This window comes from Heterocephalus glaber, unplaced genomic scaffold (genome assembly GCF_053883595.1).
Source record: "Heterocephalus glaber isolate CG9 unplaced genomic scaffold, H.glaber_assembly_v1.0 deba00001472, whole genome shotgun sequence".
Taxonomy (NCBI): Eukaryota; Metazoa; Chordata; class Mammalia; order Rodentia; family Bathyergidae; genus Heterocephalus; species Heterocephalus glaber.
Window position 1 is genome coordinate 24142670 of NW_028258315.1, and position 16669 is coordinate 24159338.

Consider the following 16669-nt stretch of genomic DNA (forward strand, 5'->3'; position numbering starts at 1 on the left):
TGAAAATTACAGCACTCTGAAAAAAGAGATTGAAGAGGATATAAGAAAATGGAAAGACATTCCTTTTTCCTGGGTAGGAAGATCCAATATAATGAAAATGGCCATACTTCCAAAACTGCTATATAGATTTAATGCAATGCCAATTGAAATTCCAACAATATATTTCACAGAACTAGAGAAAACAATTCAAAAATTCATTTGGATCCAGAAGACACCTAGAATAGCAAAAGCAATTCTAGGCAACAGAGACATGGCTGGGGCTATCACAATCCCCAACTTGAAACAGTACTACAAAGCCACTGTGATAAAAACAGCATGGGACTGGCAAAGAAACAGACCTGAGGATCAGAGAAATACATTAGAAAATGCAGAAACAACTCCAGATATACTCAGCCACCTCATCTTTTTTGTTTTATTTTTTTTGTATTAAATTCTTTTATTGGTACATTGTAGGTATACAACACAATTACATTTCTCATTGGGAATTGTACCTTTACCTAATGCATCTTGGTTCTTATTTTTCCCCCATTCCTAGCCCTCCCTTCACACCCTTCACCCTTCCCTATTTACAAAGATTTTATTTCCATTTTCTCCATTTCTCATCATTTTTCCTTTCCCTTATTTCCTTTCCCCTGCCCTTCCCACTACCCCTACCCCTTTGGATCTTTTCTTCCTATTTTACATTATTGATTATTCATTCTAATCATTGGTACATTTTAGGTATACAATATAATGACATTCATCATTGGAAATTTGCACCTTTACATAGTCTCTCTTGGTTCCTATTTTTCACCCTTGCCCAGCCCTCCCTTCAACCCCTCCATTCCACCCTATTTACAAAGATTTTGTTCCTATTTTTCCATTTTCTCATATTAATCCCATTCCCTTCTATCCTTTCCCCTAGCCCTCGCACTTCCTTCCCCTTTGCCCCTTTTCTTCCTATTTCACATTACCTGTTATGCATTTTAGTCCTTAATTACACTTTCAGTTTCTCACACCAGAGAAACTATTCAGTATTTACACGTGTGTCCTATTTATTTCACTTAAGAGTATTGCCTCACTGTGCATCCACTTAGCTATAAATGTCTCTAATTTCTCATTTTTTATGGCCAAGTAGTACTCCATTTTATAAAAAAACCCCACATTTTCTTTACTCAGTCTCCAGTTGATGGGCATTTGGGCTGTTTCCAAGTTTTAGCTAATATAAACTGTGCTGCTATGAACATGGGTGCACATATATCACTGTGGTATGATTCTTTTAATTCTTTAGGGAAGATCCCCTGCAGTGGAATAGTGGGGTCAAATGGGACTTCCAGTCCTACTTCTTTGAGGTATCTCCATACTGATTTGCACAGTGGCTGCACCAGTCTACACTCCCACCAGCAGTGGAGCAGGGTTCCTCTTTCCCCACAGCCCCGCCAGTATTTGTTATTGGTTGATTTCATGATAGCAGCCATTCTTTCTGGAGTGAGGTGGAATCTCAGCTTTGTTTTCATTTGCATCTCTCAAATGACCAGTGATGTTGAACATTTTTTCATGTATTTATTTGCTATTTCTACTTCTTTGTCTGAGAAATGTCTGTTCATTTCAGATGCCCATTTTTGGGTTGGGTCTTTAAATTGGGGAGGTCTGATCTTTTTAAGTTCTTTATAGATTCAAGATAGTAGACCTCTGTTTGAAGAAAAGCAGGTGAAGATTTTTTCCCACATTGTGGGTTGTCTCTTCACACTGCTGGTGGTTTCTCTTGCTGTGCAGAAGCTTTTCAATAAGAAGAGATCCCACTTGTTGATTGTTTGTGCTAGTTCACGGGCAACTGAGGTTTTGTTCATAAAATCTTTTCCTACACCAATGTCTTCAAGAGTTCTACCTAACCTCTGTTCCAGCTGCTTCAGTGTTTCTATTTTAATATATAGATCTTTAATCCATTTTGATTTTAGTTTAGTGCATGATGAGAGATACAGGTCTAGTTTTAATCTTTGGCAAGTTGAAGTCCAATTTTTCCAGCACCATTTATTAAAGGGGCTATCTTTCCTCCAGTGAGGGTGTTTGGCTCCTTTGTAGAAGATGAGATGGCTGAGTGTGTCTGGCATTGTTTCTGCATCTTCTAATCTGTTCCACTGGTTCTCAGGTCTGTTTCTTTGCCAGTACCATGCTGTTTTTATCACAGTAGCTTTGTAGTAGAGTTGCAGGTTGGGGATTGTGATACCCCCTGCCATGTCTCTGTTACCTAGAATTACTTTTGCTATTCTGGGTCTCTTCTTGTTCCAAATGAATTTTTGGATTGTTTTCTCGAGGTCTATGAAGTGTGCTGCTGGGATCTCAATTGGAATTGCATTCAATCTATATAGCAGTTTTGGAAGTATGGCCATTTTCACTATATTAATCCTTCCTACCCAGGAGCAGGGGATGTCTGTCCATTTTCTGATATCATCTTCAATCTCTCTTTTCAGAGTGCCATAGTTTTCAGAGAAGAGGTCTTTGATTTCTTTCTTTAGGGTGATTCCTAGGTATTTCAGTTTTTTGGATGCTATTGTGAAAGGAATCATTTGCCCTATTTCTCTCTCAGTGAGTCTGTTGTTCGTGTAGAGGAAAGCTATTGATTTTTGTGTGTTGACCTTGTAACCAGCTACTTGACTGAATTTGGTTATTAAGTCTAGAAGACTATTGGGGGAGTTCTTGGGGTCTTCTATATAGAGCATCATGTCATCTGCAAATAATGACAGTTGGACTTTTTCATTACCTATCTTTATTCCTTTTATTTCTTTCTCTTGTCTAATAGCTGGGGCTAATGTTTCCAGAATTAAATTGAACAAGAGTGGTGATAGTGGACATCCTTGTCTTGTTCCTGATTTGAGTGTGAAGGATTTCAGTTTTTGACCATTTAGTATGATATTGGCTGTTGATTTTTCATAGATGGCTTTTATTAGTTTGAGGTAGAGACCATCTATTTCAATTTTTCATAGGGTTTTTATCATAAATGCATGTTGGATTTTGTCAAATGCTTTTTCTGCATCTATGGAAATAATCATATGGTTTTTGTCCTTGGCTCTATTGATATAGTGTATTACATTGATTGATTTGCATATATTGAACCATCCCTGCATCCCTGCAATGAATCCCACTTGATCAGGGTGTATGATCTTCTTGATGATCTTCTGCATTCTGTTTGCCAGTATCTTATTAAAGATTTTTGCATCTATGTTCATTAGTGAGATTGGCCTATAGTTCTCTTTTTCAGTTGGGTCTTTCTCTGCTTTGGGGATCAAGGTGATGCTTGCTTCCAGGAATGAATTTGGGAGTATTGCTTCCCTTTCGATTTCATTGAAGAGTTTAAACAGTAGTGGCAGTAGTTCCTCTCTAAATGTCTTGTAGAATTCAGCAGTGAATTCATCAGGGCCCGGGCTTTTCTTAGTTGATAAGTTTTTAATTACATTTTCAATTTCATTGGTTGATATTGGGTTGTTTAGAATTTTTAAGTCTTCTTCGTTCAACTTTAGTAATTCATATGTATCTAGGAATCTGTCCATTTCTTCTGTGTTGTCCTTCTTTTCGGCATATAGGTTCTGGAAGTAGGTATTGATGATCCTCTGGATTTCTGCTGCATCTGTTGTAATTTCACCCTTTTCATTCCTAATTGCATGGATTTGGGCCTTTTCTTTCCTTTTTCTGACAAGGTTGGCTAAGGGTTTGCCAATTTTGTTGATTCTTTCGAAGAACCGACTCTTGGCTTCATTGATTCTTTGTATCATTCTCTTAGTCTCCATTGCATTGATTTCTCCTCTGATCTTTATAATTTCCTCCCTTGTATGAGCTCTGGGGTTGTCCTGCTCTTCTTTTTCTAGAAGCTTGAGATTCAGCATCAGGTTGTTTAATTAGGCTCGTTCTGTTTTCCTAATAGGCATATTCACTGCTATGAATTTCCCTCGTAAGCCTGCTTTCATTGTGTCCCATAGATTCCGATATGTTGCATTGTCATTGTCATTTAATTGAAGGAACTGTCTGATTTCTTCTTTAATTTCCTCTGTGACCCATTGGTTCTTCAGAAGTGTGTTGTTCAATTTCCACGTGTTTATGACATTTTTCCAGTTTCTTTTGCTATGGATCTCCAATTTCATCGCACTATGGTCTGATAATATACAGGGGATAACTTCAATTCCTTTGCACTTACTTAAACAAGTTCTATGTATGAGTATGTGGTCGATTTTGGAGAATGACCCATGTGCAGCTGAGAAGAATGTGTATTCTGATTTTGTGGGGTGGAAGACTCTGTAAACATCTGTCAAGTTCATTTGTTCAAGAGTTCGATTGAGTTCTTGTATTTCATTACTTATTTTTAGTCTAGTTGATCTATCTGTGTCAGTGGGGTGTTGAGGTCCCCCACTACAATTGTATTAGTGCATATATGACTTTTCATGTCCATTAGTATTTGTTTTATATAGTTGGGCACACTAGTGTTTGGTGCATAGATATTTATGATTGTCATCTCTTCCTCTGGGATTCTTCCCCTTACAAGGATGTGGTGTCCTTCTTCATCTCTCTTAACCAGTGTTGGTTTGAAATCTACTTGATCTGCCAAGAGGATAGCTACTCCTGCTTTTTTTCAGGTTCCCATCACATGGAGTATTGCTTTCCACCCTTTAACTTTCAGTCTATGAGTTTCCTTTTGAATTCAGTGTGTTTCTTGTATGCAGCATATTGTTGGAATTTGCTTCTTGACCCATTCTGTCAGTTTATTTCTTTTGATTGGTGAATTGAGACCATTAACATTGATGGTTATAACTGAAATATATTGACTTGTCATTGCCATGACTTTTCCTTTTTGTTGAGTTCTCCCCCTTTACATTTAATTTCTTGTCATGCCAGATGGGTTCATTCTGCTTTGCTTCCTGGGGTTTTGATCCTCAATGTCTGTTCCTAGGATATTGTGTAAAATTCTTTGGAGTGCTGGTTTGGTATTCATGTAGTTCCTAAGGTGCTCTTTGTCATGAAAGTATCTTATTTCTCCATCAATTTTGAAAGATAGTTTTGCAGAGTACATCAATCTGGGTTGGAGGCTGTTTTCTTTTAGGGCTTGGAATATGTCACTCCAAGTTCTTCTTGCCTTGATGGTTTGTGTTGAGAAGTGTGCTGTGATTCTGATGGGCTTTCCTTTGTATGTGATTTGTTTCTTTTCTCTAACTTCTTGTAGAACTTTGTTCTTCTGTGGTGTTTCTGGAATCTTAACAATTATATGCCTATGTGTAGATTTTTTTTCAATCAAGGCTATTTGGAGTCCTATATGCCTCACTTATCTGTATGTCAAGTTCTTTTCCCCTGCTTGGGAAGTTTTCTGCCATTATTTCTGTGAAGAGATTTTTTATGTCCTCTCCACTCTCTCCTGTTTCTTCATTGACTCTCATCAGTCTTATGTTATTCTTCTTTGCATCATCTAGCAGCTGCTGGATTGATTTCTCATGTTCCCTTATAATTTTGAAGCAATTTTTTTTCTTGGTCACTAATTGCAATCTTATCTTCTATATCTGAAATTCTGTCCTCACATTGGCTCATTCTGCTGTGTGGACTTTCAATGGAGTTTTTCATGTCCTGGAAATCTATTTGCATCTGTTTTATGGATTCCATTTGTTTCTTATGTTGGGATTCCATCATGTTCCTCAGCTCCTCTCTAGATTTATTAATCATGTCTTGCACTAGGGGCCCAATTTCTCCTGTTATCTGAGAAATTATTTCTGATTTCCTTTTTTCCAGATCCCGTTTTGTTGCCAGTTCAGTGGGTCCAGGTGGTTGAGTATCAGAGTGTTCCATCTCATTTTCCTTTGGGGTTGCTGTAGGTGATCTGGAAGTCTGGTTTTGAGACTTATTTATGTTTTCTCATTTCAACTGGGGCCTGGTGCTGTTAGCACCTGCACGGATTAGCTCCTCTGAGCTGGGAGAGGTGGGACAGGGGCCGGGAGCAGCAGTAGGGATGGTGACCCAAAAGCCCTTTCCTGTGGGCTGGGAGCAGCGGGAGGGATGGTGGCCGGGAAGTCCCTTCCTCTGGACCAGGAGCAGTGGGACGGTGGCTCAGAAGCCCCTACCTCTGGGCCAGGAACAGCAGGACTCAGTAGCTTGGTCTGGTGGTCTGGTGTCCTCTGCATCTTTGTAGTGTGGAACCAGGTGGCTGCTTGTCTGCAGCAGGGTGATTCGGTGTCTTCTGCATGACTCAGGACCTCGGTAGGGCATGCACAGACCTTCCTTTGTGCAACGGGCTGATTCGGCATATTCTGTGTGACTGGGGACCTTGGTAGGGCATGGATAGACCTGCCTGTCTGAAGAGGGGTGATTTGTCATGTTCTGTGTGACTCAGGACCTTGGTAGGGCGTCAGCCATCTCATCTTTGACAAAGGAGCCAACCAATCTCATTGGAGAACAGATAGTCTCTTTAATAAATGGTGTTGGAAAAACTGGATTTTAACCCGCCAAAGATAAAAACTAGACCCATACCTATCACCATACATTAAATTAAGATCAAAGTGGATTAAATATCTAAACATTAAAACAGAAACAGTAAACTTGCTGGAAGATAAGTTAAGTAGAACTCTTGAAGACATTGGCATAGGAAAAGACTATGAACAAAACCTCAGTAGCACGGGAACTAGCACAAAGAATCAACAACTGGGATCTCATCTTATCAAAAACTTCTGCACTGCAAGAGAAACCACCAACAGAGCTAAGAGACAACCTACAATGTAAGAAAAAATTTTTAGCAGCTGTACCTCAGACAAAAGACTACTATCTAGAATATACAAAGAACTGAAAAAAATCAGACCCCCCCAAATTCAAAGACCCAATCCAAAAATGGGCATCTGAAATGACAGACATTTCTCAGACAAAGAAGTAAAAGCAGAAAATAAACATATGAAAAAATGTTCAACATCACTGGTCATTCAAGAGATGCAGATGAAGCCAACACTGAGATTCCACCTCACTCCAGAAAGAATGGCTGCTATCATGAAATCAACCAATAACAAATGCTGGCAGGGCTGTGGAGAAAGAGGAACCCTGCTCCACTGCTGGTGGGAGTGTAGACTGGTGCAACCACTGTGGAAATCAGTATGAAGATACCTGAAAGAACTAGGACTAGAGGTCCCATTCAACCCAGCTATTCCCCTGTTGGGTATCTTCCCAAAAGAATTAAAAGAATCATACCACAGTGATATATGTGCACCCATGTTCATAGCCGCACTGTCTGTAATAGCAAAAGCTTGGAAACAGCCCAAGTGCCCATCAACTGGAAACTGGATAAAGAAGATGTGGGTTTTTTTTTTTTTATAAAATGGAGTACCACTCAGCCACAAAGAATGAGAAACTAGAGACACATATAACTAAATGGTTGCGTATTGAGGCTGTAATCTTAATTAAATAGGACACACATGTGTAAATACCAAATAGTTTCTCTGGTGTGAGAAACTGAAAGTGTAAATAATGATTAAAATGAATAATTGATAATTTGAAATAGCAAGAAAAGGTCCAAAGGGATAGGAGCAGTGGAAAGGGTAGGGGAAAAGAAAGAAGGGAAAGGAAAAATGATGAGAAATGGAAAAAATGGAAACAAAGTCTTTGTAAATAGGGAATGGTGGAGGGGGTGAAAGGAGGACTAGGAATGGGGAAAAAATAAGAACCGAGATACATCATGTATAGGTACAAGCACCCAATGATGAATGCAAATGTACTGTATACCTAAAATGTACCAATAAAATAATCTAAAGAAAAAAATGAGAAAACTTAAAAAGATCAGATTACTTGCCCAGGGACACATGATTAGTAAGCAGTAAGTGATCATATACAGAAAGTTAATTTTCTATGAGAGGAATACATCCTGGAGAATGAGGCTGGGTAGAGCTTTAATTAAGGCAGAAGTTAAATTGACAAGGGAAAAAGGAAGAGGCAGCAACAGAAACAGAGAAGGAACGGCTAGATGGATAAAGTCCATGGCAGGGAGTGCATAGTCAGTGAGACTGAGTGGCCTGGCAACTCATCAAGAATCAGAAAGAAATGAGGGGAATCAGAGGCATTATAACAGAAATGAAGACTGGACATGAGCAAAAAAGAATCAGTGAACTTGAAGAAATAGCAACAGAACATTCCAAAACAGAATTGCTAAGACTGCAGAATGAAACAGAATAGAATATATAAGAAATGTGGAACAGTTACAAAATTACCCAAGGTCTAAGAAGTATCTAAATGAAATAATAGAAGGAAAAAGACAGAAAGGAACAGAAGTACCACTTTAACCAATAATTATTAAAAATTTCTCAAAATTAATGATAGATGTCAAACTATACATAATGAATATACTCATAGAACAATAAGAAGGGTATCAAAAATTTATACCCAGGCCTATCATATTCAACTTCAGCAGTTATAAATTTCTTAATGAAACTACAGACATTGTCTTGTTCTTAAAAACAATGTCTATTTAGATTTGTTTAACTTTATTGAGAAGAACATTCAAATAAAGTTTATAAATAATTATCATTTTGGTTTTGCCTCTGCCACTTGGGCAGGTCATTTGAAATCAAGTGACCCCCTAAGAAAAGGATTGTCAGGCAGATATCTAAATCCCTAACCGGTGCTTTCAAAGTTCTTTCCACTGTTGTCAGTGATCAAGAAGATGTGTACAAGGCACTTCACAGTAAAACTCTTGTCACAGAATAAAATGTATTCCCTTCCTTTGAGTTTCATAAAACCCCTTATATAACTACCAGCAACATATGTTGCTGCACATAATGCTGAAGTAGGAACAGAAGGTTAATGTTGAGAGTCATCCATCCAATTTGACCAGCAATTAATCATTGGAAAGCTTTTCTCATATGAGACTAAAGCCTTTTCTCCCAGGTTTCTGCATGTTCAGTTTAGTTTTATAATGCCGAACAGTTTTGAATTTCTGTTGTAAAGCAAATTTTCTTTTCTCCAGAAGAGATAGTCCGAGTTCTTTCAGTCCCTTTCAGGACCCAGTGTATGTGCCCCATCACTAATACTGACCACCTCTTACTACTGATGACTAAAGTGGTGATTAAGAGTGATAGAAACTCGAGGGAGGAAGACAGGTTTGCATATTATGGCTCTGCCCTCTGGTCCCTGTATGAGGTGTGCGTTCTCTCTGTTATCCACTCTCCATTCCTTTACAATCTGCCTTGGCCACAGATGGCTGCTTTAATAAATATCAACAGGCCCCACACCCTGCCTTCCTGTTTAGCCAACAGAAAGTCTGAGTAGGATGAGAGGGAGAGAATTAGTGGGATTAGGGTGTCTTTTCAAGCCCTAAACATCTCACTCCTAGGATTACCTCCTTCGATGTGTTTTTTTTAAAAAATGAAAAATCATGGGTTCTCTTGAGACAGTCTGATCTACAAGAGTTCCTCCTAATGGATAGTGGTAACCACACTCTCATTTGTCTCTTTGGGCTTGGGAATGGTACTAGTTCCTATATCACTTGGCTCTAATTACTGCAATATCCCTGTGATTCACTTCTTGTACCCATTTTTTAAAATAATCACTTGTAATTAAATCCTGAATTTACTCTAAGTATGATTTTGGCCGAGTGACCTAGCCCCTGTAAATGCCCTCACCTAACAAATGGGCATAATCACATCCATCCGCATTCTCTTCAACATATCTAAAACCAAGATGTGAAAGCCGAAAGTGATTTTATAACTCATCTGGCAAACTCAGTTCTGATTTTGTGTTTTCCAATTTTGCAAAGTTTGTTTTTAACTGCAGAAATTAATTTGTTTGATTATGGAGCAGGGCCAAAGGTCATGATTGGGTAGGTGTAAATGGTATACTTAGAATATGATCTTTCAAAAATCTGAAAAGTTAATTATTCTGATCACTCCTTTCCTGAAGAGTTTCAAATAAATGATGTGAAATGATAGCATCTACATTACAGAATTGTAAAAGTTATGTACTAAATATATGTATAGTTCTGAGCATGACACCTCATTTGTAATAAGAACTTCATGAATGTTGACTTTTTTCTCTCAGTGGAATTTGTGATTTTAAATATTAACTTCATATAAATTATTACATTATGATAGGTTTTTGTTATTAGTTTTTCTTAAATTCTGAATTATAAACGAGATTTTATAGAAGGAGACTCACCAAAAATATAGAAGACGAAGGGCCAGCCCAGAAGATCGCAGATGAATCCAGTCACAAGCAGGACAATGAAAGGCCCCAAGTGAATCCCTAAATGGAAAGGACAAAACCCACCACTATGAAATTAATGCAGACATTTGAAAGCAGAGGAGAAGTAACCTCACTGAAGCAATAAATAATGGCTGGTGAAATAAATTTGTATAGCTTAACACTTATCAGAAGAAAGTAATAAAATTTTGCTTTTTCCATCCTTTTTTTTCCTGTTGTTTGGGGCAAAGATTCCTTTTTTTCCTATTCTAAACAGTTTCCTCCTTTTTAAAGCAAGAAAGCTGGAATTGATAGTTTGCAAAGTCCTCAACAGTTCAAAACACATGCTTCATAAGGCCACAGGGAAGAACGGGGTGCAATAAGATGACAATAGATCTCAAACATTCTAGGTCCTAAGTCCTTACCTGATAGACTGATGGTGGTAAGTCGGCCTTGTTCCAAGGGAGGAGCCCACTGGACCCATATGTGATGCTGCGCTGCTATTATTGTCCCCTAAAATGAGAAAGATTAGGACATGTAATCTCTGATGCTTAGTGTGAACTTAAATCTTGTTCAGTTTTTACATTATCGTAATACCTGGGCCATTCCCTGGGCTACTCGACACACAATGACCAAAGTTTCTCCAACCTGAGCAGCTGGGGGGATGCACAGACTGAACACAGAGCCGAGGAATAAGCCCCAAACAATCATGTTCTTTATAGAGTATATTCCAGATAAATATCCAATAGGAACTTGGACAATCATTGTGCCATAGAAGATGGAACTTAAGATGATCCCTTGTATGTCAGGGCTCCAATTATAGACAGGGTTCTGAAAGAAAAGAGAGACACATCTAACCACACTGCATACTTCAGACCCACGGTGATATCTAGGGATTTGGGGAGTATGGTCTTCTTGCTCAATCATGAAAAGTAGCTCCTCCTCCCTAATACTTTCTGTCAAAGGACCACACTTATTCCCTTACAATGTTATTTTATATACATATTTACATTGTATCATTGAGGTCATCAATTACAAATTGAATAGCCCTTATCCACAATGATTGTCACTAGAAGTGTTTCAGATTTCAGAAATACTGAGGTGTACTTTAATCAAAGGACATGCTTATTTAGCTCATTACTGGCAAGGTAGATCAAGACTTGAGATTCTCCTTTGAAATAGAGAGATAGCAAAAGATCCACACCCCTTTTTGTCAGCAGATGAAGAACATACTAGGAGGGGAGAATGAAGCAGGGAGATAATTAGAGACTTGGGGAGAATGAACCACAAGCCCTCGCAGATGTGGTTGGGTTTAGGTTCCATTTTCTGAGATCAGGGTATCATTTTCCTAACCTAACAGGAAGCAACCAACTGTAATCAAAACAATCTGTTTCTGTAAAACATGATATGTATGAGGACAAGCAGGGCCCTGTGGGAAACTGAGAAGATTTGTCAGAATGCTGCTGGGCCATGAGGAGAGGGGAGTATGGGAAGGATTATGGCAAAAAGAGTTCCACAGACAGGACAGGCAGCCAGGGAAAAGTCAAGGCAGAGAGGGAGTCAGGGTGACTCAGTGAGGAATATGATGGAGAAAGCCAGGGCTCCAGAGGCAACAAACAGAGGCCTCATTGGACTAGTGAGATTTTCTTGTCTAGGAATAAGGTAGCCATACCTCTCTAAAGAATGTGTTTGTTCTGCTAATTTCAGAGAAGTTACAATTCATGATGCATATCCCAGGTTCCTTTGGGCATAATTCTAAGTCAAACTTTCTTGTAGCCCCATAGGTTGATCTCAATGTGGCTAAGATATAGTCATTTTCTGTACATAAAAATCCTTAGATATAGAGTCACTTTGATGACCCATTTTGTTCCCCTCTCAGGTTCAATATCCTGCAGCATTTTGCTTTCACTTTACAATAAAACCTGTTTTTGCTCTACAATAAATATTGTTGCTCAGTCTTCTGTTGAATTTGTGCCTTGTAATTCTTTCTGGGTTAAGAGAAGAACTCACCAGTCTGACAGTAACATTTTTCTAATTATTTTTTTAAAATTAATTTTATTGGTACATTTTAGGTATACAATATAATGACATTCATCATTGGAAATTTGCACCTTTACATAATCTCTCTTGGTTCTTATTTTTTCCCCATTCCCCTGCCCTCCCTTCAACTCCTCCCCTCTCCTATTTACAAAAACTTTGTTTCCATTTTTTTCATTTTCTCATATTTTCTTTCCCCAATCCTTTCCATTTTTCTAATTATTATTGTCCTGTCCATAATATTAAGCTCTACACAAATTAGTTAGTACAGTAGGATTTTTGAAGTTAGGGCTGTGGGTGATGTTTTGACATACCATTATGTTCCCTGGATGCTCCCCTGAGGAGATATTGGGCAGACTCTGTGTGGCATTCACCATCACCACCATTGTGAGGCTCAGGCATGTACGCTGTGCCATTACCACCCCGTTGCAGAAGTGCAGGAGCACGGATATTCCATAGCGAAAGGAACAGAAGCCTGGGACTGGGGAATAGCACAGGAATCTCAATTATTCATTCAGCTGAGGTACAAATACCTTAACTTCAGGGAGGGCCAGGCAGAAGTTTGGAACCCTAGATATTAAATTAAAATTTTATTGTACTAATGGTGTTTGAGAAATTAGCATATAATAAGATGTGTGATTGATATAATAATAATCCCATTCACTTTAAAATGTAATTCCAAATAAAATGTCCCAGCAAAATAACCCATTCTGCAAAGTACATTAGCTTGTGTCTATGCAAAAGAGACCCTTAATAAATACCTTGGGCTATTCTTGGAAGAAAGTCCCTTTAATAACAACCAAGATATCTCCTCTCAAAGAAATTGGTATATTTTTCAAATTTATAAGAATATTCTAGGTGAGAAACTTTGTAGAGACAAATTGCATTGAGAAAAATGTAATTACTTACTGAGGTAGGATCAAACTAGAGTAATCAGTGCATTATCAGGAAAAAACCAAAGTGGATTCCTCAGAAAAAGCAGGAAGCCCAGAAACATACACTTACACAGTCAAATGTTTTTGAATCCATATACTAGTCTAATTTAATGGAGGAAGTAATGTCTGCTTCAATGAATTACATTTTACTAAAAAAGTATAAAAGTTTACAAAAAACGTCTTGCAGAGAAATGTTCATAACTACTTTATTCAAAATAGCAGAATGGTTGGAAAGAATGACCATATTGTGGAATATTAATACAAAACACAATCCTTAGAATTAAAACAGCACTGAGATTCCACCTTATCCAGAAAGAATGACCATCATCAAGAAATCTAATAATAACGAATGCTGGCAAGGATATGGGGAAAAAAGAAACCCTTCTCTATTGTTGATGGGAATGTAAACTAGTACAACCACTGTGGAATTAGTATGATGATCCCTCAGAAAACTATAACTAGAAATTCCATTTGACTCAGCTATTCCTGTTCTAGGTGGCTTCCCAAAGGAGTTAAAGATATGATGATATTACAGTGATACATGCATACTCATGTTTATGGCACCACAATTCGTAATAGCTAAATCTTGGAAGTAGCCTATATATTCATTAAAAGATGAATGGACAAAGAAAATGTGGTATTTATATAAAATAAAGTAATACTGCTATAAAGAAAGAAAAAAGAGTTATTTGTAGGAAAATGGATGCACTTTGGGAGACTATAATATTAAGTGAAATAAATGAGACACACAAGCTTAAATATTACATGGTTTCTTTTATATGAGAACCCCAAAATACAAATAAAGAGCAAAATAAAGGTTAGATAATAGGAAGTAGGGAGATAGATCTTTCTCAAAGGGCAAGGGGATAAGAGATGGAGGGGAGAAAAGAGGAGGAAAAGGGGATGAAAAAGGAATTACGATGTGTTAAGTACATGGAGCAACTTTGCTCAAGGAATGTAAACATTTTGTACTGCAAATATGTACAGGATATTTTTTTGAAAAAGAGGGAACTATTGTAATTCTTGACAATCTGGATGAATCTCAACAAAGAGATATTTAGCTAATAAAGTTGGATACCAGAGATTGTCTACTATAGGAATCTGTTCTTATGAAGTTCAAAAACAGGTAAAATTAATCTACACGGCTCCTGCATCTTTAGAGTCAACAGTGAGAATTTCCCTTATGTTGACTCCTTCTCACGGTTTGAATCTGACTGCTCCATTGCTGACCTTTAGACTCAAATTTAAAGATTTAAAAGACTTAAATTTAAAGAATTTTAGACTTTAGACTCAAATTTAAAGACTTAAAGACTTAAATTTAAAGACTTAAAGACTCAAATTTCATGGTTACATCAGGCCTGCTTGGATAATTTTTCCATTTAATATCAACTGAATTGGGATAATAGTGACTTCTGGAAGATTCTGTCACATAGCACTTAGCTTAGTGTCTGTTTAAATAATGGGAAGGTGTTGCATGTGCTGCACCAGTATCCAGGAATCTTAGGAGTGATCTTAGAATTCTGCCTAAACTATTCTACCCTTTGGCACCTGGAGATTTATGTTTGTTCCATGTGCAAAATACATTCAAGCCATTCCAAGGTTCCCCAAACCCTCATCTTATTACCATATTACCTCAAGCCCCACCAAAATCAAAATCCAAAAATCTCATCTTCTAAATCAAGTCCAGATGACTCTGTTAGGGGTAAACCAACATGTAGCACAATTTCTACATTTGAATTTGTGAAACTAAAATGACTAGTTATACAACCCTAACACTTTCAACATATAATGATGAAACAGTCATGGGGTAATGCTACAGACATTACAGTTCCAAGAGGGGGAGAAGTAAGGGAAAAAGGGGTCACTGATTCCTAAAAATTTTGAAGTTCGGCTAAATATTATTATTTTAATCATACATATTATGGGGTGCAATAAGATAATTCAACATGTGTTATTATGAAGATTGATCTTGGTTGTCAACTTGACTGGATAGATTTAGGAGTAGAAAAATTGATAAAGCATGCTTCTGGGTGTGTCTGGGAGGGTCCAATAGGCTGGTGGCCAGATGGTATGAAAGGTGGGAGAAGAGGGGAAAGCTCATGAGTACATACGTTCGACCTTACTTGAGCAGGAACAGTTTTTGCTGTTGCTGCCACAAGTGCACGTCAGACTCCACATTCTTTAGCCTTTGGACACAGCATAACTCTGCAGGAGTCCTCCAGGCCTTCAGCCTCAGACGAGGGTTGCATGATTAATTCCTCTTGTTCTGAGGCTTCCAGCTTCTTGGATGGGTTGGCTGCCATCTTCCCCAGCACCCTGAGCTACAGACAGCCAAGGTGGGACTACTCAGCTGCTGATCATGCAAGCCAATCTAGTCTGTTGCCTGTAATTATACATGTTCTACTGGTTTGGATCTTTTGGAGAGCCCTGACCAGTATGGGCATGCAGTGTGTATATAGTGGTGAGCACTTCCATTTCCTTAAACATTTTTAAAAATGGTTTGATTAACATGTAATAACTGTCTATGAGGTACCGTGTAATATTTCACTACATGTGTACAATGCACAGCGATCAAATCAGGGTAATTAACATCTTCATCTCCTTATCAGTACTTTGTGTTTACAGCCTTTGAGCTCCTCATTTCTAGTAATTCATAAAATATATGATACTTTATTGTGAACTAACGTTACCCTACCTTGCTATAGAACACTAGAATTTACCTTCTCTAACTTTTGGTACCAAATGTTTGATTTTTTTCTGGAGTTAATCCTGTGGCTTTTGGTGGCACCTTTTGTGCTCATGGGTCTACCCAAGAATACATCAAAGACCAGGAATCTTGGGGACATCTTAAAGTTCTGTCTGTCCAACAGCCATGGTTGACCAGGAGTCTTTGTGAATAAATGTTAACTCCATGCAGAAAGATTTTTAGATCTATTAGTAATATATACTTTGGGCCAGGGATTTAGCTCAGTGGTTTCGCCACCTGCTGCGCAAGTGCAAGGATCCGAGTTTGATCCTTGGTACCAAAAACAAAAACAAAACAAAACAATAATATATACTTTTTCTCTTTTAATTAATTTATATTAAATGACATTTACAAAATTTCTAATGTTAAACAACTCTTTCATTCCTAAAATAAACCTTAGTTTTAGTATATTTTAAAAAATTATTAGATTTGTTTTGTTAATATTTTATTTAGGATTTTCATATCTTTATTTATAATTTTATAGAATGGATAGCTTTATATGTTTGGAGTTATTTTATTAGCTATAGAAATATTTTTTTATAATCCTATTAAATTGAATTTTATGTTGTGCAATTCTTGTAGAGTTCTTTGAAGTAGTAAAAGCTTTTTTAAAAATTAGAAGTCTGTAAGTGGTGATTACTTAAATAAATTATGATACATGCCTATACACTAGGCGGGGTGGTAATGCATGCTTGTAACCCCAGAATTGGAAGCTAAGGAAGAGGATTACAAGTTTGAGTCCTACTTGGGCAATTTAGCAAGACTCTGACTCAAAATAGAAAGAACT

At 37.7% G+C, this 16669-nt stretch overlaps 1 protein-coding gene across 8 annotated transcripts in view; it reads right to left on the minus strand.

Annotated features, from left to right (window-relative positions):
* Slc17a1 (solute carrier family 17 member 1) overlaps positions 1-16669 on the minus strand; it is a 68049-nt gene that overhangs the window by 47308 nt on the left and 4072 nt on the right. For 7 of the 8 annotated variants that reach the window (XR_002395960.2, XR_015439366.1, XR_015439365.1 and 4 more), the window contains 4 exons: positions 12516-12682; positions 10762-10995; positions 10590-10677; positions 10141-10227 (listed from right to left, as the gene is read on the minus strand). Coding sequence is in view for 5 of the 8 variants with exons in the window: in XM_004847577.4 (XP_004847634.2) it covers positions 10141-10227; positions 10590-10677; positions 10762-10995; positions 12516-12682 (576 nt within the window). In the remaining 3 variants the exon portion in view is untranslated. Of the gene's footprint in view, positions 1-10140; positions 10228-10589; positions 10678-10761; positions 10996-12515; positions 12683-15247; positions 16246-16669 lie in introns of those variants that run through there. The other variant, XM_021260531.2, reaches the window with a different exon arrangement.